At 34.9% G+C, this 27,660-nt stretch overlaps 1 protein-coding gene across 1 annotated transcript in view; it reads left to right on the forward strand.

Moving 5' to 3' along the window:
• Window positions 1–27,660, forward strand: part of LOC148661626 (catenin alpha-3-like) — a 600,833-nt gene that overhangs the window by 494,978 nt on the left and 78,195 nt on the right. Inside the window, exon 12 of the mRNA XM_088635643.1 lies at window positions 24,373–24,573. Coding sequence (XP_088491769.1) covers window positions 24,373–24,573 — 201 coding nt within the window. The remainder of the gene's footprint in view (window positions 1–24,372; window positions 24,574–27,660) is intronic.

Genomic DNA, 27,660 nt, shown 5'->3' on the forward strand with positions numbered 1-27,660 from the left:
CTCACGGAAGCATAATAGTAGATTTGAGTCAGTGTTGGCCTATTAAGTCAACGTTGAGTATATCTTTGTGATAATACCATAGTAGTCACAATCTAATCAATGTAAAAGTATGAAATGAAAATTCCAAACTGCATTTTTGTTGGGTTATGGGAAAAATTTGAAAGTGGACCGAAGACAAATTTCCATTTTGATTAGCGACAAGTACTTAGTTGTATGACTGCCTTTAACCAGAATAATGGAGTGAAATCTGGAGCTCTCGGAAACTCATAATTAATCTGTCATGAGCTTCTGCAAGGACCTGTTCTTTCCCCATCTCTACAGATATATTTTAGATCACCATGAATAATGCAAATTTCAAAAGAAATTAGGTATTATTACATTGGAACATCTGAAAATAGGAAACTGACATGATATCCTGCTGGACAAAAGGTGGCTAAATTCGTCAGCATATGTTTCATAAAGGATAAAGGCTACAGAAATATAAAGATGAATAGGAAAATTTCTTAACAAAGTATCTGTTACATGAAATGACAGTACTATAGTGGGGGATGAATAGGGGTTAATCTCAGCAATGTGAAATCTCCTAGAATTTCAATATTAAAATTTTCCTAGGCAGACTCATTTTTTATCACAGTTACGCTTATACAGTACATTTTATGGCTTAATTTGGTAACAGAGTCATTGAAGCCTTCCTTTAAACATGTCATGTGAACTCATATTTTTTCCAGATATATTTAATTTCTTTGTTGCAGGAATGACACCTTTAGTGTACAGTATGTATGCATAATGCAGAAAAAATATCAATTAAATAAAATATGGTTATTGCTATTAGCAAGTGCTGTTATGGAAGGCTTTTAACATGGTACTTACTGTAGGTCATGTAAATCTATTATGTATGAACCATACTTATCTTCAGCTTCAACTTCACATCATGTCTCTCCTGCTGTTCTGGCACAAACCAAGTCCCCAGTTTTCAGTGATGTCTGGTCGAATGTGATAGGGTGAATGCAAATCTTTCTTACTAATTTATTTGGTTGATGCTTTTATCCAAATTAACTTATATTTGAACCTATTAATACATCTGGGAATTTTACCAAAACAATTCAAGTGAAATAGTTTCTTTGCGGGAACAGCAACATTTCACCTGAGGTTTGAAGCGATAACATTCCAGTTAAGGATTCATTCTGTATTGTCTGTTAAAAATAAAGTTTGGTTACATAAAATGTTAAATTTATTTGTATGATCAAATTACAATGTTATTTAAAAGCTTCCTGCTCTGATGGTGTTTTCAGTGTTTGCTTCACTCTGTAATCAGGACCACTATATTGAAGAGAAAGACAGCTGTGAGTGCCTTTTTGTTTACCTCTTAAATCCTTTAAAATGCAGCAGTTGAATGACCATCTGCAGAAGCTTTTTCCTGTTCTTAGAAATGTGCAGCAATACCTGTTGACCTTCTTTCTTAAGGTCTCACTTTTAGTTTCATTGTTTCTGTTTTTATACAGTAATAGTTAAATTGAACATGAAAGTTTTTCTTTGTACTGTAAATGTTCTTTTAATTGTGATGTTACAATGGAAATATCATCATTAGTTTTCATTTGTGTTATGGTGCTTCAGGGTGCTTTCTGATTGCATTCCAAAGTATTACATTGCTTTGAATGTAGAATATTCAGAGTTGTTTTACATTTTTTCAGCCATACTTTTTATATCACCATATGTAGTTTTTGCATGCAAAACCATCCTTTTAAAGCTGCTTATCACAATGAGGGTCACAACAAGCCAGAGCTTATCCCAGGATCATAGGGCCCAAAACGGGATTGAGAATACACAGCTGTTCTCACATCTAGTAGGACACCAGCCCACCTCAATATAGGGAAATCTAACAATTCATACCTAGCCAACATGACTTGGAAGGTGGAAGGAAAACTGATCACTTGGTAAAAATCTGCAAAAGCACGGAGACAATGTTAAATTTCTGCCCAGACAGCTGAGTTCAAAATCAAAATTAGGACACTGGAGATGTAAGAAGCAATGCTACTGTAAATATCACACCTCTGTATTGCACTTTGCATATAATCTTATAAATTCAAAATTATACAAACTAAATGATCATTAAATGAAAACTAAAGAGAAAATAAAAGTGATTTTGAAATATTGGCTGTAAGTCTTGGTAATTGGTAAGTCTCAAACTACTGGTTCAGTGGAACTAGTGGAACACTGGTTCAGTGTATTTTGTGCACATTCTTCTTGGTATATTTGCTTAAATTCTGTAAAGTTGCTTGAGGATTCATTATGGAAAGCAATTTCAAGTCTTTCCACAGATTCTCAGATTCTAGTAAGAACTTTGGTCAGGCCACTTACTCAAGATCATTCACTTTCTTATTTTTAGGCCACTCCAGTGTAGCTTTGGCCTTGCACGTTTGATCAATTCCCTCCCAGTTGTCTTCAGCAGATTGAAACAGAGTTATGTCGAGTATTGATCTGTACTTTGGTCCATCCATTTTCCCTTCAATCATAACAAGCTCCAGTCCCGCTGACCAGAGGCATCCCCATTGCACGAGGCTGCCACTACCATGTTTGTTTGTAGGGATGATAAAGACTGGGTGATGCATTGTATTAGTTTTGCGACATAGAGTATGTAATACTTTGTAATTGCACCAAAATGTTTTTCATTTGACCACAAACCCTTTTGCCACTTGTTTGCAATATCACTTAAGTGCTTTTAAGGCCTCAAAATGTCATCCCTCACCATTGTTTCCTCATTGTCAGACTGTTCAATTTGGAGGGATGGGAGGATCTGAACAGTGTCTGAGTTGTACGGTGCACCTTCCATTTCTTAATGATTGAGCAGACTATGCACACAGCGATGTTCAGAGATTTCTGTATTTTTCTACCCTTCTCATGACCTGTGATTTTCAATTACTTTATCCTTTTATGGCTTTTAAATCCCCTTGGTGTTAATGGAGTCTTTTCTTGAAATATACTACATGACAAAGGAACCACACAAAAACAGGTGTTTAAATTCTGAAATCAGGAGAACAATTATTAAAACACACACTGAGGCCAATCAATTAATTGTGCAGCTCCTCAAGGTGATTTTGTGCATCCAAATTTAGCTTAGCTAAATTTAGGGTTTGAATATTTATCCCTTCATACTATTTCAATTTTACTTTAGTATTAATTACTGATTTCCGTCTTGTTTTTTAATCGTTGAATTGTCTCAGGTACGCTGTATATTTTAGTGTTCAACACTGCCCAGAGTGGACGGATTCAGTAGCCTCTTTGCCCTTTCCCTTAAGGTTCATTTTCTCCCTCTCCTCCTGTATAAAACATGGAGAGGTCCCCTCTTCACATGCTTTTGCCTCATGTCCCCGTAGTGTATTGAATGCCTTTTTTTCTCTCTCAGGCTCTTAGCTATAGTGCCTCCCCGCGATTACTAGTAAAGCCCACAGTAAGTACAGTAAAAAGGACAATAAACCTGTTTGTGAGCCTGAACAGTATTATTCAGCCTGTTTCTTCCCCACATTGCCTGCACTGGAACCAGATCTGCCTCGGAATAAAAATGCTGCTTCGGAGTGTCATGTTTTTGCTGTAATGCTTTCAGACATGTTAGAACTATGCAAGGGCCTGAATACTTTGCAAGGCACTCTATACTGTATGAATAAATATCATTGCTGCATAAGTTCCTAGATGCAAAACATCAAGATCAGAAGCTTGACTACAAGTCACAGCAGCAAAACTGAAAAGAAGGATGATGATGAAAGAAGAAGAAAAGAACCCAAAGGACTCTGGAACTGACTTTGTATTTTTGTTCTTTTATAGTCTTTATGGAATTTGTATTATACTGTACACTTAGGAAGTCTGGTTCTGTTACTTGTCTTCATACTGTATATGAATAATCCTGACTGAAAATAAGGAATTGAATCTCAATACTGATCAAGAAAAAATAATAAATGATGTATTAATGATGCTAATGATGTATTACTGTCTTAAGAGCAGTAGATGAATGACACTTCCTTGCAGAATCCCAAGTGTTTATTGAAACATTAATTCTCTGATATTATGTTAGAATAAAAACCTTAGGTACCTAAAGCTACACTTCATTTTTAATATAACAAAATGAATGGTGAATCATATTTTCATTAATTTGTGCAATCATTTGTTCCCTTTAATTTGTAACATGCCCATACTTAATATGAAGAGAATAGTACATAGTTTTAAATGTTGCATGCATAGTATTAAACAGTAGAATTTGCTGTCATTCCAGTTCAGAGTTAAAAGTTTTAAAATCGTAGCATTGTACAGTACCAGGTTAAGAACACTTACAATATAGTACATAATTCACTATGTCTAAGGATTAAAGTAGGAAAATTGAATTGAAACTGACAGACCTAAAGATGAATTAGTTTGTTGGAACATGGGAGTATGCAACAGAATTTATTGACCAGGTGATTAGCATGGGGATGCATTGTTAGACGCAGCAGTCTTATGAATCAGGAACTTGTTTATTAGCTGAAGAACTGAAGATCTTTAAGATGTGAATTAAATATTCAAAATTAATACATGCTTTTTATTTGGGTACAGTTTAATATGGTAGCTAACGTGAAAAAATCCAAAGCCAAATGACCATAATCAGCCTATTGTTTTATAAAATTACATTCAATAATTTATTTTTAAATTGTGAAATAGTTGTGGTAATTGATCATAGAGAAACATATTGTAATACATACAGTATAGTGCCTTGCAAAAGTATTCTCCCCCTTCCAATGAAGTCTCATTTCATTTTAAATGACAACTTTGCTCAAGCTGATCACTGTAATGGGTGAAAAAGTAAAATGTCTTCAGGTAAAGCGCTGCAAACTTGAGGGGGGAAATCAAAGGAAAAATAGAGAAAACTTTAGTCTGTTGAAGACCCAAAACTGAGAAGGACCTTTGAGAAGGAATGACATGTAGCACAAAGCCAAAGCAACACTGAAATTGTAAATTAATAAAAAAAGTAATTGTTGTTGGCCTTATCTGAACCTAGTACAAACATGTGGAAAGACATGAAATTGTTTTAAGTGATGCCCAATCAGCAACATTTCTATGATCACAGAGTGTCGAATTGTGTACACAGTGTGTAGATCACGGTTTAGTGCAAAGTTAGTAGAGACTTACAGATACAGCCATTCAAACTTCGTGGTACAAACCCGCACCGCACGCAACTACCCACAAGCCACCATGGTGTACCGCGGTATGTGATTGGCTGGCCAAAATGACCTCATGGTGCATTGGTCGTTAGTGAAAATATTTAATCATTTAATCTCTTTACTGTGCATGTTTTAATCCGCTTAGTATTGAACTTTTTTATGGAATTTTACAACTAAAGGGAAATTTTAGTAGCTGAGCATAAAAAGAAGAGGAGCATAATGCATCTGAAGGTCATAAATGATATTAATTTAGGAACATAAACATATTATGTAAACTGTACTGTATATGGCTGGCATTGGCAGTGTAAAGAAAAAATACACACCAGTATTCAATTTCTCCCTAAACATTTTAAGCATCAAAGTCTAACGTGGTTATTTCAGAAACGTTTTTACATGTTCCTTCTGACCATATTACATTTATATACTTTGTGAGAAAAGTGATTGTTTTAACCTTTTCTGCGAATACGCTTGTTATCGGAGTAAACAAAAGCATACTTTTAGAATTTGATTAATAAGGAATATAATATGGAATCGTGTATCTAAAGAAATTAATAACAATATAATTATATTCATGTACTGTAACACAAACAGTAGTATAAGACTTTCTATTGATATGTGTACTGCTGTTTCACTACTTGCTATGTCACTGTGTCTGTGGTTTGACGGCTTAAGTGACTGAATTATAAGGCTGAGGTCAGGTGTTCAAATCCAGCTATTGCCATGAGTTTTCTTTTAACAAATAAACATTTCTTTGAAAAACTAAAATAGCAAATATTATGGACACTATATTGACATTTTTTATATTTCTAAATATCACAACATGTTTGTGCTGTTTATGTTCCTAAATTAATATCGTTTATGAGCATGTGAAAGGCATGGTGAATTGGAGATTCAGTGGACCAGAGTAGTAATTTGAGTTTACAGCTTGTCCAAGGTAATTCATTATTAATACTATTAGTAATATCTTCGTAAATACTTTGATGCATAAAATATTTCTGCATAATTAAAATATTTATGATAAAGCTGGTAGGTTGTGTACTTTTGTCCAGCTGAGCAATTTTGCTTTTATAAAATTTACAAACTTTTTAAAGTTTAATTATTAGCATGCTGTATTACACAGTTTAAATTTAAAAGTCTAAAGAGTATACAACTTAAATTCTTAATTGAATAAAGATTGTCCCTCAGCAGATTTGAAACTGGGTGTTTTCTGGTGACAGCTCAAATGCTGTACATGAGAGGTTAAGCTTTATTGGCTCCACCTGGCGGTTTTACAAGGTCATTCTGGATACTATTAACATAAGTATTACAGCCGTAATTTCTGACTAATGGTGTTTCCACCAAGTATTGTTTCAGGGAGGAGGCATAAATACAGAGGTTATCAAGATAGCCTATCAAAATATCAAGATTATTTTGTTAAATTCAAATTTCTCCACCATATTCATAATATCCTATGTTTCGAGATGCTTTAAATCATGTGAGTAATGTTTTAGAATAATATTTTAATTTGTGTTTCAGATGTATAAATCATACATCAATTTTGACATTGTTCTCCTATCAATGAAAAAGAGAGAAGATAATTAGAAAAATATCTCTCCATGTTTGAGTTATAGTGTTAAACAATATATTTACAATAGTAAGGACAATCACTGTATCAAGGAGGTCCAAAATATATTGCACAGAAGTGGTCTGCCTTTCAGTGTCATGTATACTGTACATTGTGACACAAGAGGTGTATCTTCATGGTTCCTTCTTAATGTTATACATTTTTGTGGAAAGCATTTGAAACAATTATGAAGTCTAGAATTAGAAAGAATAAATTATACATAATAATAAATTATAGGACAGCAGATAGTGAACATAAATGTAAATATGTCTATGAGCCCTCCCTCCTTCAAGTGTTAGTCATAAAGTTGCAGTGTGGGTAGTCCATGCAATATTCAGAATCAATCCCTTATTCTTATATCTCTCCGTGTCTTCTATGGACATCATGATTTTATTCCTATCATTTCTAGACAAAGTCGGGTAGGGATTATGAAGAATCTATGGATAAATTTATAGTGAAAGCCTATCCTGCATTAATATAAGAACTTGGAGATCTTTCATATATCCTTCTGTTGCTCGATTATTGAAGGAATTCCCAAATCGCTTCCCCATTTGTTTTGCAGACAGTTTGTATTCAAAACTGAGTTCTGCAATTAAATCTGATGAGATATTGGTATCACATGGGAGATAAGTCTGAACAGAGTGGGCTTACAGTAACTAATGTGGTTTCTAGTAATGAGTAATGAGGGTTTAAGTGAGACCAATTTTGCTCTAACTGAACATGATAGTGCTGAAAATATTCAGAAAAAATGTTACAGGTTTTTGAATGTTATTCCTTAAAGGGGAACTGTAACTCTATTTTTATATTTTGGGATTATAAAGAATCCGCATTGATATGTGCATTTCAAGCCACAATTAAATTAAAATGTACACAGTTATGTGTAAAACCTCCAATTTACATAAAAAATAGACAAAATTTACAGGTATGCACAGCATCTATTGTCTGCCATTCAGAACAGGGCAACAAAACCTCCGGTTTTGAAATGTGTGAAATGTGTCTTTCAATCAGTGTCCATGCACTGTCATTCGTTTGTGATAAGGTGACTATCACCATATCATGGGTTTGAAATTGAGCTTTCCTGAAATATTACTGTGGGTCTGGAAGACCCAAACCCCCTTCTTTGTAAGACAGCATTAAACTATTTTAGCAGATTTAATTAATAATATATGATGCCATGCAAATGTTTTTAGACATTTCCTAGGGTGTCCCATTTTGTGAAATTACAAAAAAGAAAGACATTTTGTAAGCTTAATATTTTATTAAAAACTTAATTGTTCAAACTCAAGACACCTAAAAATACATTGCAGTAAATTGCAGGAAAAATCTTAAGAGAGTAAACAGAAGTATGTTGATTGTGTTCAGACCTGTGAACTCAATATTTGATGTAAGCATATTTGATAGCAGTTACAGCTACAAGCCTTTTGAGTATGTCTTTACCTACTTTGCACACCAACTTGATTTTATTTTTCAATTTTTTGTTTTGGCAGATTTGCTCAGGCTCTCTCTTGTTGCTTAGGGACTGCTTATGGATAGCAGTTGTCAAAACGTATCAAATTCTCAATGGGATTCAAGTCAGGAATTTTATTGGGCTACTCAAACACAATTACTTATTCATATTCATGAGCTACTCCATCATGGGTTTGGATCATTGTTCTGCTGAAAGGTGATTTTTTGTCAAAGTTGAAGGTCTGAAGCAAGATTTGCCAGTACTCTATCTATGTTCCCATCAGTCTTGACAAGCTTCTCTTCTTGACAAGTCTCTGCTGATGAGAAGCAGAACTAACATAATGCTGCCACCACGGTAGTTGACAGTAGGAATATTAATGACTGAATGATGGACTATGATGGTTTTGCATGAGATGTAATGCTATGTACTGTATGTAGACCAAAAATCTCCAGGGTTTTTTTGCATCTGACCACAAAACCATTGGCCACATATACTGTATATAGGATCATTTTTCCAAACCCCATGAGGTATATAACATGTTTTTTTTTAGTTCCTTAAAAGGACCCTAATGTGGAGACAATAAAGGAGGATACGTTTCAATCCTTATGCAATCTTTAATTTTTATTTTATTTCAGAGAAAACATTGTAAAGTAGCCCTTTAAACTCCAAACTGCAATATATAGTGCTGAGTAAAAGTTATGAAAATATGGAAATTTAAGAATCTTACAACAATAGCCTGCTTGAATCAAAAGAAGTCTTGAGATTAATATCCAAAAGGGTGTATTGTAACTGATTCTGTGAAAGAAAATGAATTAATTGAATTACAATTAAATAATTAAATAAGACTAAATAAGGTACGAGAGATGTGAAAAAGTACATGGACCTCTAGTTTTGTTAGCTCATTTAAGGGAAGAATTAGAATCTGTTGTTTAGTTTATTGGATCTTGGAGACTGAGTGTGAAAGGCCACACCCTACATAAAGATCAGAAATACTGTGAATTTCATGACTCAGAAAACACATACAGAAGAATGATGTTCAAGGAAGGATAGCAAGGAAAAAAAAACACTGCTCTCCATTGCTGCCTGTCTGAAGTTCACTAAAAAGCACATGCATGATCCTCAAGGCTTCTGGAGAAATGATCTCCTGGACAGAGATATCAAAGGGAGAACTCTTTGGCAACAATGAGAAAAATTTGTGTGGTGAAAACCAAACACTGCTTTTGAACAGAAGAACCTCACCCCAGACGTCAAGTATGGTGGTGGGAGTGTGATGGCTTCGTTGTCTTTGGACCTGGATGGCTAGCCATCATTGTCACAACCACGAATTCTGCATTGTACAAGAATATTCCAGAGGTGAAGTCAGGTCATCTGTTGTTGACTTGAAGCTGAACCAAATGTCGGTCTTACAGTAAAATCATCCTAAACAAACAAAGACAGTGATCCTAAAGCAAATGTATAAGAAATTGGCAGTAGATGAAGAAATTCTGCATTTAACATACTCTGGACCTAAACCCCACTGAACTGTTGTGGTAAGACCTGAAGCGAGCTGTCCATGCTAAGAAGCCCTCAAATGTTGTAGAGATGAAGGAGTTTTGTAAGTAAGAATAAGCCAAAATTCCATAAAACTGGTATTAGAGGTTGATCAATTGTTACAGGAAAACGTAATTTCAGTCATTGCTGCTCAAAGAGGTGCCATCATTTGTTGAATCTAAAGGTCACATAGTTTGTTGCATGCATATTGAACATTACATCATTTGAGGATAAGTAAATGTTGAACAAGTATCTAGTTTTCTGTCACTTGTTTCATCATGTGTTATTAACTTTATCTAATATTAAGACATATTAAGAGCTTATAATGTTTAATTTTCAAATACAGTATGTGAAATATGTTAAGATTCTAAGGGGTTCATAAACTTTTTCTCGGTACTGTACATGTGCTCTTGTCCCAGTTACTATGCAAAAAGTCTTGTGTTACTATGTGAGTCTAGTCTGTCTGCTGTTGAAACACAGTCTTAAATAGGTACAGCTTATAGAGTGAATAAGTCTTCCTCTATCTCTGCACAAATAACCTTGGAATTTTATTTATTGTTTGAAAATCAATATGAAATATTTCCAACTTATACAAAGTATGAAAGCATACTTCTATTTAGATTAATTTCTGTTGGGAGTCCAATAAAAATATCTTGCTGAAATTGACTCTGTTCATATCAGATTATAAGTAAGCTATGCTGTTATATCAATTTTGTTTTCAGTTTTCTGAAAAAGCTGCATTCAAGGATTGATTTGTATAATAATTATCTATTTGATTTGTATGCATTTGTTTGACTTATTGCATTATCAACAACATGATATGAACTCAACATAAACACCAATATAAACCAATATAAACACCAAAATAGGTCTTATGACATCAGTCTTACAGTACACGAATTACACCTGTAATGAACAGTTCTTTCCAGACCCTATGCAGACGACACAATCCAAAGAAGTGAGGAAACACTGGGGAAAAAGTCAAACAGGAATACGGGGATGAAAACAGGGGGGCGTGTCCATGCAGTGCTGGTGATCCGGGGAGATGTGGCCGAGGCAAACAATCCTAGAAAAAAGTCCAAAGGAGAATCCAAACGAAAGTAAAAGGCCATTTCCGGGTGATCCATCCAAAACAAGAGATTAAAAACAGGTGCCGGGTCGGAACCGGCAGGGGGAACAGGAACAGGAGCAGAGAATTAAAAGCATAACGGAGCCAGACGAATTCAGGTCCCGGGCTCGCACGATGCGGAAATCAGATGCAGAGCCTCGATTGGCAACTGCGTCTGGCTTTTAAAGGGGGACAGGAAGGAAGCTGGACCAAGGGACAGGTGTGGGGAATAAGGCAAACGAGGAAGAGCTGGAGCGCCCTTAAGAGGGGGAGGAGCGATCATGACAACACCATTAGCAACCAATCAAACTTTAAAGAAAAACTAAAATATTTTCACAGTTTACAAACCACTTTAAGATTGCAGGTCAAAAATCAATTCTTGTGCAAGACAAATTTACAGCTTTACTTAAGAGAAGCAATGTCATAATGTACTGTATTAGGCATACATAGTTTTAATCAAATTAAGGGGCATACTGTATATGTAATAATAATGAAACATGGCTAAATGCATAAACAATCATTAAAAAGAAGTAAAAACAAGGTGAATCACACACAAAAATAACACAATTCTAAAAAAATGAATGGTGTAGCAGTATAAATATACAGTATGATAGTTAAGACAACTAAATGTAGAGATAAAAGTGAAAACGAATATTAGTTTATAAACATTCATAATATTAATTTATATTTAAATTTTAAGCACTTATACTTCTTAAAAAGACTACATACAAAAATCAATACTAGTCTTAGTATTAGAACATTAATACTAGAACATTTGACTAACATTAGATATGGTAGGTACAGTAGTTGAGATACATGCAGATGCAGCCATTCAAAACAAGCGGGCGATACTGCATTATTTTGCGGTGCGCTTTACGCAGTCTACTGCGAGTTACCGTAAATTCTCGTATAGTACCGCAAGAAAAATAATAATATCCAGAATTCCGCTCAACCTAATTCCGCTCAACCTAATAAAGCTCAACCTCTCATGTTTGAGCTGTCACCATCAAAGTCTTTAACGAAGATAATACTAATAGTATTAATAATGAATGACCTTGGACAAGCTGTAAACTCAAAGTATTGCCCTGGTCCACATTCTTTTTTTCATTGACCGTCTTTGTAAAAGTAACACCACAGCATTTCACAATCATGCATTTGTTTCCAATCATGCAAAGTACAGTAATTTTTGAGAATCTCCGATTCACCATGCCTTTCACATGCTCATAAAAGAGATTGATTTAGGAACATAAACATATTACTGTATGCAAACTGTACTGTATACAGTATGTATATGTATATTTAGTTGTTGAATCTCTGTGAGCTCGGTGACTTTGAGACCACTTGTTATCCCAAGTTGTTTGAATCGCCACAATTCAAATAGATAAAAAAGAGCTGACTGACAAGATTTAAGATGTGGCTGTCAATGTTGGATTAAAAAAAACACGTTGCCCGACGTTAGTTGCATTGCTTGAAAAATAATTATATTTTGAGAGACTGGATAAGGAATTCAAGTGTTTTTTTAACTTCCTGAAAAACAAGTAATAATTTAACAATATGTGGAAAGGTTTTATGATATGTCGCTGTTGTGAATGTCCGTGGAGTGTATGTTATTTGCCTGTCTGTCCTGGCTGTGCTCTGTCTCTCAATTCAATTCAATTCAAGGTGCTTTAACTTTAACTTCCTTTAACTCCGCAAGTCTGAGTTCTGAGTTCTGAAGTCTGAGTTCTTGTGTCCGTCCTATCCGAACCCGAAAGTATTACAATATGTATCTTTATAGCAGGTGGTGTACAGCTTTTTAGTATAGATTACTCTTTTCTAAAATGTATTTAAAAAATAAAAACGATTACAATCTAATCTTTCCACGTTTGATCCCAAGATCCCAAGAAAAATAAATCTAAACGGGGAGAAAGCTATGCTGAAAGTTTAAGATACTTAGAAGACAAAGATATCAATTTATGTTGCATTTGTCTGATTGTGAATCAAAAAACACATATATTTAAACACGCATTTGCGATTTAAATCAAAATGCGATTTAAATCAATATAAATGTTTTTATCGTAACGCATAGGTGACTATTCATTGTTATTAAAATGACTTAAATTCGATCATGTTGTGATATTTAGAAATCTAAATTTGTTTCGTGCTAGTGAAGTTTTATTTAATCTAATCTCTGACCCAGGGAAACGTTTTATTTTTTCAAAAAAAATGTTTGTTAAAAAAAAAAGTCATGGCTCCAGCTGGATTCGAACATGGAACGTGTGATGTGGGAGTCAGGAACCTAACCCACAGCGCCACCAGCAAGGTCACATGAGGGGTGTTCAGCGTACAGCGTGTACTATTCTTGTGTTGCGGTACATGAATATAATTATATCATTATTAATTTCTTTAGATACGCGATTCCATATTATATTCCCTTTTAATCAAATTCTAAAAGTATGCTTGTTGACTCCGGTATCACGTTAGTTTAAGACTTCGATGCTTAAAACATTTAGGGAGAAATGGAATACTGCTGTGTATGTTTTCTTTAAAGTACCGAGACCAGCCATATACTGTATGTTTATGTTCCAAAATTAATATCGTTTATGGCCTTCACACGCGTTACAGTATGCTCCTATTTTTTTATGCTCAGCTACTGAGATTTCCCTTCAGTGGTAAAATTCCATATAAATATTCAATACTAAAACAGGCACAGTAAAGACATTTAAATCTTTCTACGACCGACCAACGCACCACGAGTGCCCCTGTCGGTCAACCAATCACGTACCGGGGTATTTTGCGTCAACGCGCGTCACGATGCGTGAGGCCGTAGCCAATTACCTCCGGTACGTGTCTGTGCCGTGCACTTTGAATGGCTGCATCTTTACTGTAACATGTCACTATATTTTACAAATATTCTTTCTTTCATGTGAAGACACGTTATAAATATGAATAATGAATGGTATTTTAACTGAATGTATATTTTTTAAAACACATAAGTATTATTATGTTTCATAGTATATTGTATTTGGAAATACATGACTTTGCAAGATACCTATCTGTATTGTAGAGGCATCAAACAAGAAAGCAAGAAAAGTTCATCAGACCTAAATGTGAGCTGTCACAATGTAGGGCTTACCAGATGATTGAAAAAAATAAATCATTCCATTCTTTAAATACCTGAAGTAAATTGAAAGCTGCATGACATACAATAAATGTAGTCTGTAAGTCATCAAGCATCTTGTACATGCTTTAAAAATGATTGAGGTGATACTTTTAGTATGAGAAAAATGCTCTCCCAGTTGTCATTTCAATATGTAGCATACACTTGTGTTTCTTTCTAATTATGCAGTACATGCAATATTCTGAAAAACATGGCAAAGGAATCTAGGGAATTGATACTTATATTGTCAACTATGCACCTTTCAATAATTATAACTGCAGGATGAAATCTTGTTTATCTGTGACAATTTCAGAAGCTCTCAAATGCACTCATCTGGAAAAAGAGATCATCAAAAGAATTCTGCATATATTTCAAACAAAAGGTGTTTGCTGCAATGTTGATCTGAAAAATCCACTTGTTCATCTAGGTCAGATCCCAGGTTTTGTGTGAAATAAATAATAAATCACCAAAAAAGTATTACAATCATCAAAACATAATTACTAAATGGTGAAACAGGATTGTCTTTCAGACAGTGTTGGTGTGCCCATTTATTTGGTTAGTGTGCTTACATTTGGTGGGAATAATAAAAAGCTTAATCTAGGAGTAATACACACTGTAAATGGTGTTGATTATTATGTGTTATATGTATTTAAACTATATTCATTCATATGATTCTTATCCCCCGGTACTGTACTGTATGTTGGTATGAAATGAGATGATTAAGATTAAGATTTAAGATTAAGAATAATTTAAGAATTATTTAAGATTAAGAATAAGATTAAGAATTAAGATAGTTAAAATAATTCTGCACAGCCTGCTGTGGAAAACAAAACACATAAAATACATGGAGTACTGTGTTTCCATGTATGTGCTAGAGTGGAGGGGTTAATTGATTATGCTTTGATTTTTGGAACTGTCATCCATTGCAAAATGGAATATTTCAAATGAGCTGTTAATGAAAGAAATACTTACTTAAAGACATCTGAATATAAATAGGCCATATTTACTGTATCTCAATTACTGGTGGACTGGTGGTGGAAAATTAAGGAAAACAAAAAAGGCAAGATTCTACCAATCACCGTATATCCCCTTACTATACATATGTTTGGTTTTATTTATTCTTAACTGCTTTCCAAGACCTCTATAGCTTAAAGATTTTCAACCTCCCAGCCCTTAACCCTACCTCTCAGGAAGGTCTTTCATTATAATACCTTAATTTTTCCAAGTTCCAATGACTTTGAATTTTTGACATTAGCACTCTTGTCTTCCAACTGACAGCTATTGCTCGGTGGCTCACAGTTGCCCTATCTCCTCCACTCACCATTCCCATCTCTTTTCCATTTATGCTTTTCTAGATTGATTATAGCATCACTTATATTAACAGCTAAATTCTATCCAGTGTGTCAGTGTCCAGGGTATCCGCACAGTATGTCCTGATTGTTTGAAATGGGAATGGACTTCACAATCCAACATGTAACCATAGGATACTTCTTAGATCTGGCAATGGTGTTCCAATTAATAACATTTTCAGGGGCTCGACGCCATGTTCATATGAACAGGTGTCAGCTCTTCAGGTAAACAAGTTAAAACAATTCAAAAGTATGGAAAAGAATACTCTATACAGTCTGTCTGTAACTACAGAAATGTAGCTATTGAAGAAAGTCCAGGAGAAAGTAATTGCTTTCTTTCTGCCCATCACTTGTTACCACATTGCTATAAATACAATTTATACTGTATATTAGCCACAACAATCACTGCTGCTCCACCTTCTCAAATCCACTGCCCAGCAGCAGCTTTATTTAGGAGGAAGGACACCCCATTCATATAGCCTGGTATCATGCCTTTAAGCCAAAGACATACCAAATAAATTTAATCAATACTCAGCTGTTAATAACGTCTTAATTTGTAAGTAGAGACCTTTATTCCATACATTTGTCATGATCTTTAACTCTGTCCATTTTAGCATTCAAGACATTTAAAGTATTTCGAGACTGCAGAGCATACATTGTTTAATACTGTATATCATAAAATAAGCATTAACTGCTTATTTTTTCAATACACTATTCCCTTAAAAGTTGAAACAAAATAACAGTTACTTTGTATTGTCAATGTGATTTCAACTTATTCACACAATTGTATATTTTCTTAGTATTTTAGAAGAAAATGTTTTATTCTTGTGAAGATTAATTTATGCCTTCTTTATTATGCTATATCTTCTGCTTCGGGATACTTTAAAATTTGTATTTAATATAAATCAAGGCTTTGGTTTGGAGATTTAGTACGATTTATCATCTCTGTTCATTTAAGATGACATGTCTTTACATTGATATATGAATAAGAAATGTATATGTTTATGAAGATGAATGCAGTGTTTTTTTTGCAGCACTGCTACAGAGAGAATTCACAGGTTAGAAAGAACAAGTTTGTTCTTTAGTTAGACACTTCTAACATTGACATGAGCACTGCAACCTTGTCTTGTCATGTGTACAACACTCCTATGGTTTATCACCTTTTACATGAAAGTGTAGGTCCTGGATTCAGCTATTCCAAAATTATTTAAGCATGACATTTGGCTTTCATTTGCTCAATTCTTTCAACAAATCCTCATTTTCCTGCATGAAACACCATAATGATGTTGTTTTCACCTCGTTAACTCTGGTCAACATAATTTTGAGGCTTTCAGAGGAGATTTGTAAAGCAAGCAAATCATGCATGTATTTTTAATCAAGCAGAGACAGTTCCATGTTGCGGTATATTTAGTGTACTGTACCAAACAGCTTCTGTATCCTCCCACCTCATTGACTATTTTATTGCATGAGACATACAGTAAGAAATAAGATCGCTGCAAAACCTCACCTAAAAGTTTACTTTCCAAAGGCACATATTGTTTTTGTAAAGTTTTGTTTTTCTCCTAAACAAATGGACAATACTGTTTGTAATGCTAAAGATAACATTCCGAGCATTTGTTACACAACCAAACAGGACTTGTGGTTTCAGATAAAAGGGAAGTTGAATTAAATAAATAAAGATCTGAATTTGTTTAAAACAAGCAAAGATAAAGTGTCATTTTACCATCCTCAAGAAGATGAGCATATATATAGATCTTAGCTTGAAACATTGCAATATCTTGAATTGCAGCCAAGAAAAAGGAAAGAACAAGGTTTGGAGACTAATTTAAAAGAGAAAGGGCAGTCAGTCTCTCTGACAGTGATTAAAGACAATTCAGACTTGGTCAGACTAAATTAGAGTGAAGCTAAGCTCAGGTGCCTACTGGCCATGCCAGCAAATAAAATATATTCAATGATTATGATTATATAGTGTCTATAAAACTGCCACAAATGGGCAATGACATATTTCCCTTTTTATAGACAGGACATGAAACTGACAGCTGTCTACTCTTCTCATGAGGTTACTTTGAGCTAAACGAGGAGAGAACTCATAATTATGTACTCATAAATATGCACTTTGTAATCACTACTATGTTTATTTAGTTCTGAAAGTTGGTGTGGAGTCTCTCTTGATAATACAAAGATTTCCTGTTGAATTACGTTTTGGCAAGAATGTGGCTGTATTTGATCAGACTGTGCTTGTGTGATGACCAGACTTTACACTGAATCGAAAATCAACTGCACCTCAAAGTTTAAGTGAAATTGTGTATTAGAGAAGAAAGGGACAAAGGATATTAACAAGTACAAGAGGGCTCTTAAAATAAGATGCTTTGCTTTATAAATAATGTAAATGATAAATAGCACCTATCAAAATAGAGAAGACACAAAAACAGCAGTATCTGGCTGCTTGAAAATGAGCATAATGTAAGGCTTTACACATATAGTATGATAATACTGAAGGGTAAGATCTGACACCATTTTCTGACATTAATTGGAACAGTTACTAATGAGAGGAGACCATCATAGCCATCTAGCTCATTTGGTAGTTAGTAGCTATTTAATTGAAGGACCTCAAACTGAAGTTTTTGGAAGAAGCCAAGGAACGACATGACAGGAAAGCTTGTTCCTTACTCACGCACCCCTTTGGTTTAAAACGTGCCTCCTTTGTCAGTTAATGTTAAAGGTTAATATAACAGTTTAATGTCAATGCAATCTAATGTGCTGTAATGTATTGCATTTCTGAAATTACCCTCACAAATGACCTACTGCATAGAGTTCTGGAGCACTATTTTTTCACTTTAAGTGTTTTTTCTACAATCACTGACAAGTTACAGAAAATATCCATTGTGACAGACTAGGATTGTTTTTGGTTGGAGTGTACTATTTCATCCGTGTAAAATTTAATTAATATAAAAAAGCTATTAACAATAACTGGGAAATTATCACAAACATTGGCTTTTTCTTTCTGTCAGAACTAAGTCTGATATCCCTGAAGGGTCATTTCTCAGGTCTATTACTTGTACTGGTGTATGCTAATGGCTTGTCATCCCTGATCTTCATAGGAATGAGTGGTTTTGTGTTTGTTGATGACTAGGTTTTATGTAGAATGCAAATAAATCACACTGCAGAGAGAAACCCTGCCAATTACAGATGCAGCCATCTAGAACGTGTGTCAAAGCGTCCATCAGTGGTAAGCAACTGCAGTATACAATACACTGTTTCGGCATTCTGGATTTAGTACTTCACTGCTTAAAGAAGTTTAATAGGAGACACTTGTGTTGTGTTAGATAAAGTAGTAGTAATAGTGAAATTGTAGCTATATTAGTCTAATATTCATATTTCTTGAAAATATATTTTAGGTGTTACTGTGTATACTGTAAACATATAACACAATGACCTATCTACTGTATTTAACATTGTCTGTACAGTTTTATTTAAAGAAGACTACATCCCATGAATGGAGCCTGGATCAACCCTTGTTTTTTAGGAAGTGAATTTCATGGATTTACTATAAACTAATCAAAACTGAAATTGTTTATATTGCAATTTGCCACCAAGTGAATTCTTAAAGTACTGCACATGGCTTTTAGATAAATTTGTACAGTATTAAATGTTTATTAACCCATTGGTGCTTTCTTGCACTAAACATACTGTATGTATACTGTACTCATTTAAAATGTTTAAATCAAATACAATGATTCCAGTGCTGAGATAGGATATTGCTACTATACAGCAACCACAATAAGGTACAGTACTGAATACCAAAATACTGTATAGCACTAGTATCATCACACTCTACTGTTTAAAAGAATCATAATTTTAATTATGTACCATACACAGAATGATTAATGTGTATAAATAGTAACTAGAAAATAGATAATCTTATTTTAGATTTTGATTATAAGTGTTTTAGATACTGGCTTTAAAACATATAGTATTAAAAAGCAAATAAACACATAACAAAAGGCCAGATTGTGTAGTGATTTCCAATGCATACTATAGTGGTATTATACAGGTCTGCACTATATTTAGATGAATGTATTTAAATTGTTAATATTGCCACAGCAGTGTACAATAATATGATTTTAATGATCAGCTGCAAAACACTGTACTAAGTAATGGCATCTTGATAAAGGCATTGTGCAATAATGAAACAAACACTACTATATACTGTAGATGATGTACTGTACAGTATAGATACTGTATCTATGTATATTACTTCATGGAATTTTTTAATGTGTGTGGCACACTTGTAAATGTATTTTTTGTTCATTTATTCAATTCACATCACCAAGTTAAAAAATATGTGCTGTGAACTACTATATGTCCTGTTCCTTTTCAAATAGAGTATAGGAGTAGGACCATCTTTAATCATTCAGAAGGGGGGTGCACAAAATATTAAAAAGAGAATGTTTTTTTATTAAAATCCATCAGATACAGTATCTACACAGCATCCTCTATTCTTAACTTGCTCTGGTAAAACTTTGCCTGACTTTGTGATCAAGGGACCACAAACCACAATCTTATAAGTCCCATGCAAAAAATGACATAAATTGTCTTCAGGGATCCAGCTGACATTAGAGCTTTGCAGAGAGGTTAGAGATCCCTTTACAGTTTGCTGATAATATTTATTTGAAAGATTCCATTTCAGCATACTTTACTTTCACAATCTCTTAAGCCCATTGTCATGAAATGGCACTGACCTGGAGAAAGCTGCATCCATTTTACAGACTAAGGAATCAATGGTGCAGTAATTGCCCGGTGTCTTTGCCTTTGCCTTTGATTAGGACAGGAAATGCAGAAGAAATACAGTACATGAAACTGCAGAAATCTGTCATTGGCCCATCAATGCAACTACCATCCATACAGCCCTTGGCACTTGGTGCCCAAACACCCATTCTTTTCACTTTGTGACATAAACAGTATTTTTTAGCCATCCAACATTAGAAAGTCATCAGGATTTAGTCATGTTGTGTGTTGTCAAAGACAACTGAAAATACTGGAGCTTAATATGAAAAGAATATTTGACTCATCGATCAGCTTTTCAAAGTTTTTCAAGTTTCTCACTAGTAATACAACTACAAGAAAGTAGTACACATCTTTTATAAGTATACTTATGCAGATTGAAAACACAACAGCCTTATTACAAACATAATGGTTGTTGCATTACAATACCTCACTGGGTACATACATAATGCTGTTTATTAATTTTAAATTAATACAATAGGTTGAAATGAAGTAGATACAGTAGGTTTCTTGGTAGTTTGAGTAGCATTGATCCTTTGGATGACAAAGCAAGTGACAAAGGAGTGATCATATGGCTCCAAAAATATTCCCTGTTCATAGGTATTTTACTTGAGTTAAAATTTCTAAAAACACAACTTTCATTGAAGGAAGAAGAAAAGAAGATACTGTATGACATGAACTGCCTGAGAAATGAAGATCACCTATTAGCTATTGGCATGATTAAAGGCACCCTATCTGTGAGAGTAGTTGCTCAGAAAATGGATTTATCTGCTTCAAAAATCAGTGGCTGAAAGACAACATTGCTGTCTTCTGTAGATCAGAAACCATTAAGGCATTGGCAGATGTCAATATATTCCAGTACAGATATCAAACACTGATAACCAGTACATTGGAGTACATTGCAAGGATTTACGAGAATGCCCTATGCTGATAGGCTGAAGGAACTGAAGGAAACTTTTTAATCTTAATCGAAATGGATTACGAGAGGACTTCAGCCACAGATGGAAAATCTGCAAAAGCTTTATCAAAGTCACCCCAGTGGATTTCTCCAGAATATGCAGTGTAACTCAGAAACCAGAAATTACTAATGGGCACTACACACTGAAGAACTGAGAGCAGGAGGCATTTCTTTACCCAGAGGGTTATGGGAGAATGGACCTACTGTAGCTACCTAAACATTTTGTTGAAGATGATACCCTGGCTCCTTTCAAGAAACAGCTCAATGAGTTCCTTGGATCAATTATTAAACACCAAGTGAGCTAGATGGACGGTTTCACCTCCTTTTATTTGTAGCTAATATTATTTTCTTATGAGAAAATGACTTGATATTCACTAAGCAGTTTATTTCGGATAATACAGTAAGTTTTTACCTCATTAAGCAGTTCAAGAACAAAAAAGGCTGAGTTTAAAAATAAATCATTGACCCTTAGTACAATTTAGACAGTTTGTGTGTGTGGGGGAAGGGGGGGGGATTAAAAGAGCATTACCAGCCTTAAGATCCAACATGAAATAATTGCATTCCTCCATGCCTAAAACATGGTGAAGTACAGCTGAAGAAATTGATTACCCAACAGCAGAATAGTGTTCTGACTATATTTAGCCTTGTACATTTAATGAAATTCATCCATTTAAAAAATAAATTAAACCCCTGAGTGACATATATCATTAGCATCACCAATTATGTCTCCTGGTCAAAAGAAAGCATGCATTAAAGTAATAAAAATAAATAAATCATGCATCATAAAAATAGAGTGCTTTTGCAAACATTTGGAAAATTCTGGGGGTTATACGGGACATGGGCTTGTGGTAGGTCTTACTAATGTTAGCTAATGTTACCAAAAATGAATTGCTTTTAAGGAAAAAAATATGGCATACCCTCAATAACATTGTACAATTATCAGTTCACTTAATCTTGCACCATGATACAAATCTAATTCTGCAGTCCAGAAAATGAAGACATTGTGGACAGAAAATTATCCCACTACAGCAGTATATTTTTTAGAAACTGTTATTGTAACAAAGATGTTGGTTCTACAAACATGTTTTTCAAGGATAAATGTTTTATTTTTGTTCTATGAAAATGGGGACAATAATAAACTGTCAAACAGATAAAGTATGTTCAAGGCTGTGTACTATGAATAGTGAAAAATATTTGGAAACCTGTTTCTTTGCTAAAGAAGTGCATTTACTGTAATTCTGTCACCACATGGAAAAAAAATTGTAAACTATGCATCACATGATGGAAACATTCATAGTGTGTGTATGCTCCATTCCCTGAAACAGGTGTCTCATAAAAGTTTAATGTTGATTACATCTTATATAAACCCTTGTATTATCACAGGCATTAGAAAAAGTAGAAAAAAATGTTAATATCGAGAACTTCACATCTGTTCTGATATAGAAGTAGACAGAAGGAGATGTTTAGAAGCTGCAATGTGTATAATAGCACACATTTGTTCTAAATGCTTCTGAGTTGATAAATGCATAATGGGAGTATTCAGTTTCACATGTATTAATAATTTTATGTTTATGGTGTTGTTAATATTACTATTCAGTATGTTAGCATTTGACCCTGAGATGGACACATTTTCCAGCTAGAGGGACAGCAGTCACATGTTCACAGTACTGATACAGTACAGTACAGTCCCTTAGCAGGGTGATATGACTACAGCCAGCAGTCATATCACCCTGCAACTCACAACTGGCAACCCACTGAAGCTAAGCAGGTGTGAGCCTGGTCAGTACCTGGATGGGAGACCTCCTGGGAAAAACTAAGGTTGCTGCTGGAAGAGGTGTTAGTGGGGCCAGCGGGGGGCGCTCACCCTGCGGTCCATGTGGGTCCTAATGCCCCAGTATAGTGATGGGGACACTATACTGTAAAACAGGCGCCGTCCTTCGGATGAGACGTAAAACCGAGGTCCTGACTCTCTGTGGTCATTAAAAATCCCAGGGCGCTTCTCGAAAAGAGTAGGGGTGTAACCCTGGTGTCCTGGCCAAATTTCCAATTGGCCCTTACTGATCATGGCCTTCTAATAATCCCCCTCTATGAATTGGCTACATTACTCTGCTCTCCTCCCCACTGATAGCTGATGTGTGGTGAGCGTTCTGGCGCACTATGGCTGCCGTCGCATCATCCAGGTGGATGCTGCACATTGGTGGTGGTGGAGGGGAGTCCCCATTACCTGTAAAGCGCTTTGAGTGGAGTGTCCAGAAAAGCGCTATATAAGTGTAAGCAATTATTATTATTATCCTTTTGGGACAAGCTCTAGTTTGCCAAAACCCTTTCCAGGATCTTTCTGATAATATTATATATTCTATATATTACGTATACGTTTTCTTCCTATCTCTGAGACTTTAGTGCTGAGATGGCCAAATAATATTTTATGCAAAATTTCCTTCATTAATTGTAGTTTATGAATATTTGTTTTGATAGGAGAATACAGTACATGTTTCTAGAAATAAAGAAAACGGATATGATTAACTTTATATTCTGTGATGCTCCATGGTAAAGCTTAGCTGACAAAAAGCTTGGGTTTGCAGAATGTTTCCCAACCCTTCATTCCTCATATACAGTATAACCCACATCTCATACTAATTGGACTTGTTTTCTTCTTTTGGGCCACATAAAACACATTTTAGGAAAGCAAAGCAATCAGAGTTTTCGATAGTTAACTCTTCAATGCACTTTGGTATATTTGCAGATTTCATCTCTCTCATTCAAACTTGACCTATTTTGTAAACAGTGGGGAAGGGAAAGTGGGAGGTTTCCTGAAAAAAAAATATAGCAAAAGCTACTAAACCAGTCAAACTCTGCCCTTAAACCTATGTAAATAAATTTAATAAGCAAGGCATTACATTAACTGAAACCAACAGTCAATAAAATACAAGATTTACAGGGGCTTGATTTCTTGGGATATGTTTACCAGTTGTAGACCCCTACATTGGATTCTGAAGCCTATCCAGATGATGTGCTACCTGATACCTGCAGTAAATTAAATAAACTTTTTTAGCTAAACTGAAGATTATTAAAGACATGAACATCAATATCATTGTTTAATTCTTGATTCATTTCAGAAAGCAACATCTCATGGACATAATTGATTATGTATTTTTGAAGGCTTCTAAGTTATTGTCTTATAGTAGCGAACAGTACAATTATGCTCATACTGTATACCATATTTGAATTGCATTGACCGAATTTTCATTTCAAATCATTCTGTTTCAGAGAGCCACATTCTTGAAGATGTGAACAAATGCATCATTGCCCTTCGGGAACATGATTTTGAAAACCTTGACCGTTCAGCAGGTGCAATCCGAGGTCGAGCTGCTAGAGTGGCCCATGTGGTGACTGGAGAGATGGACAATTATGAGCCGGGTGTTTACACAGATGGAGTGATGAAAAACGTCAATTACCTCACAGAGAATGGTATGTCATGCTGGCAGAATCATTAAGATGACATAACTTCTGTACAGAGTATAGTAAGATAAATACTGCATTTTATCGGATGACATGATGGAGATCATTTAAAATAACATTGGCATGTTCTTCTGCTTAATGAGCTGCATCATTTGTGTCGCAAATTCTGACAGGTTTTCAAATGCTGAGCTTCATCACATAAGTTTAGTTTCACATGCACACAGATACCCACCCTCAGGGAATCATCTCGCTTCACTGCACAGATTACTGACAATACCTCACAGTACATCATGGCAAAATAAAACAGTGACATTGACCTGAAGAAACGCTTTCTTACCATTTATTAAGCCTAACCTTGATAAATCATTCAGGGGCATAGCAATTGATTTATAGCTTACATCTTTTTTTTTCTTCTAGTTTTGGCTAAATTACCTCTTATTCATATACTGTATATTCTAGGTTTACCATCTCAGACTATGCCACCAATTATTATTTAACAATATTAATGATTTATTTTCAAACCATCTGTAAAAAGGTTTTGAGAAACTAAAGATGAAGAAATACATCCCTAGAGATGTGCTTTTAAGCAGGTCAGTTGTTTTCTTCCTTAAAATCTAGAAGAAAAAGAATAAAGCATTGAAGATTTACCAGTGAAGGGACATAATTCAAAATGATGATACCACAGCACCAGAGGCAATAACATACTGTACATAGACACAGAATGCCTCCATTTAGGTTATGCAAAAAGACAGAACCACAACTGTATGCTTCATGATGTGTTCGGACATTTATTTTTATTTAAAAACATACAAACACACATTATAATGCCAAAACATATTATTTTTTAGAACTGGATGCTTTTGCCATACATCATTTCCTTTTAATGGCAGATGTGGGGTCATTTACTTCATATGTTCACTGGCATGACATTTGTTCTCTTCACTGCTCAAGACATCCCCTACATTTTCTGTCCATGGCTCTGCTGCAAATTTTTATTGTCTTATTCTTATTTGTCTCTTGAAAACACTGGAAAGTGCTGCACTGCTCCAGAGTCGAAGGATATCCAGTTTTATTCATTGTGTTAGCAATGGTTCCTGTTTATCTGTGTATTTTAAAAGTGCTCAGCACTATAGACTGTAACATTGCATGCTGCTCTTTAGTTTTTTGTGGCTTCCTAAGTAAATATTGTTTTAAAAAAAGACTTTAAATATCTTTGCTCATATTCTCAGCTTTTCCTGTTGATGTTGCCATGTTGCCTAAGGTAGATCAGAAAACATACTGTACATGCACTCTTTTCAATATCAATTTTGTGTCCCAGTTTTTCTTCCTGTGGATGGCAGTGTATTGAAGCACACATTTATTTAATTTTTATTAAAAAAACATTGCACACAACATGAGGAATGAAGACATTTGGATTTGGAACATAGAAATAACAAATGTACTGTACATGTAACATGACAAAAATGTTTCAAACTCTTTGATCGATATACACTAAAAATAAGTATATACAAGAAATAAGCAATATAACAAATAAGCAATACAGTGCCTAGCAAGTATATTCTCCCATTTTACTGACATTTTGTTTTCATCCCAAAATGTGTTCCTTTAAGGTTTTATTAAGAGTATTGCATGCATGATTTTGTGTTAGTGTCAGTGTTAACTGAAAGGGAGGTGAAGGCACTGTATATTTGTCAGAGATAAAAACAAATGAGGATATAACAGAAAAAGTATACAAGAAATGTTTAATTTATAATGGGTTCTGTGTTTTACCTAACATGCTGTAATTCAGAATGTGTTTCCTTAACACAATTTAAAAATGTATTTGAGACATGATGACTGGAAGAACAGAGGAGAAGAGCAATAAAAAGAAGGCTCTTGGCAACCTTTATTATTCTACATCGCACTGCATGTTTTAATTTATTGTATATTACATTGAGACCATGCTCGGATTAACCTAAGTCATCACCATAGCTATAGTAGCCAAGTAAGAATTTTAGTTGATAGCCAAGATTTGTATTGTTAAATACATTTTTTCTAACGATAAAATTATATTGAATTTCTACAGAGGAAGTACCTTAGCTCAGTGGTTCTCAAAATGTGGTCTGCGGACCAAGCGTCCGCCACAGGCTGACCTAATCATCTTTCTTAAAGCAAGTGTATGCTGTTTAAGTCAGAGGAAAGAATATTGTAGTGTCTGCTACAAAGGGGCTCCCGCTGGGAGCACTGTTAAGAACTGCAAGCTGTAAATAGTGGGAGGAGGGGGTTGTGTGTTGGTTTTAGGTATCGAGGTTTCACCAATTGTTAAGGGGACTGTGTGTGTCAGTAATGAGGCGAGCACCAGCCTAGTCATAGGCTTGGCTGACTTGAGGGTCTGCTGAAAGGGCAAAGTTTCCATTCGTTCTCCTTGGCTGTACCCTTCTGTTGCCTTTGTGTTTAAATGAAGGCTTGAGTTATGGCAGATCATCTCGCCTCTTCATTCTCCCCATCAGCGCCTATCACTTCAGTGTTTTAGTTTTATGCACCACAAATGAAATTATGTCACACGTTGAAAATAATTGCAAAGAAGAAGGCCCTACACAGAAAGAGACCATATGAATTCACTAAACTGAATTTCACTGAGAGTTGCAACTATGTCTTATGGGCAGGTAAACAGAAAAATTGAGCTTTACATACAGTACACTTTCACCACGTATATACAGTATTTGATGCCAGAAAGATGAAGCAGAAACTGATGCATGTTGGGATCTAAACCTTACATCCTAAAATGACTGAGAATGTGCCCCCTTCTTTTGTCTTGACTACAAGCCATGAGAAGAAAAGCAAAACTGCAGATAATAGTAATATTGGAATAACAATGATTTGATAGTAGTGTTGGATAGCAATTACACTTGGACATATAAAAACAATACCAGTGGATCCCCAAAGGACATCATGGTTCTAAAAACATGTACAGTACAGATGCAGCCATTCAAAGTGTGCGGTACAGACACGTACCGGAGGTCGTGCATCGTGATTAAAAGGGAATATAATATGGAATCGCGTATCTAAAGAATTTAATAACGGTATGATTATATCCGTGTACTGCGACAGGGCTGT

Source organism: Lepisosteus platostomus, chromosome 6 (assembly GCF_059453375.1).
Source record: "Lepisosteus platostomus isolate fLepPlt1 chromosome 6, fLepPlt1.hap1, whole genome shotgun sequence".
NCBI lineage: Eukaryota > Metazoa > Chordata > Actinopteri > Semionotiformes > Lepisosteidae > Lepisosteus > Lepisosteus platostomus.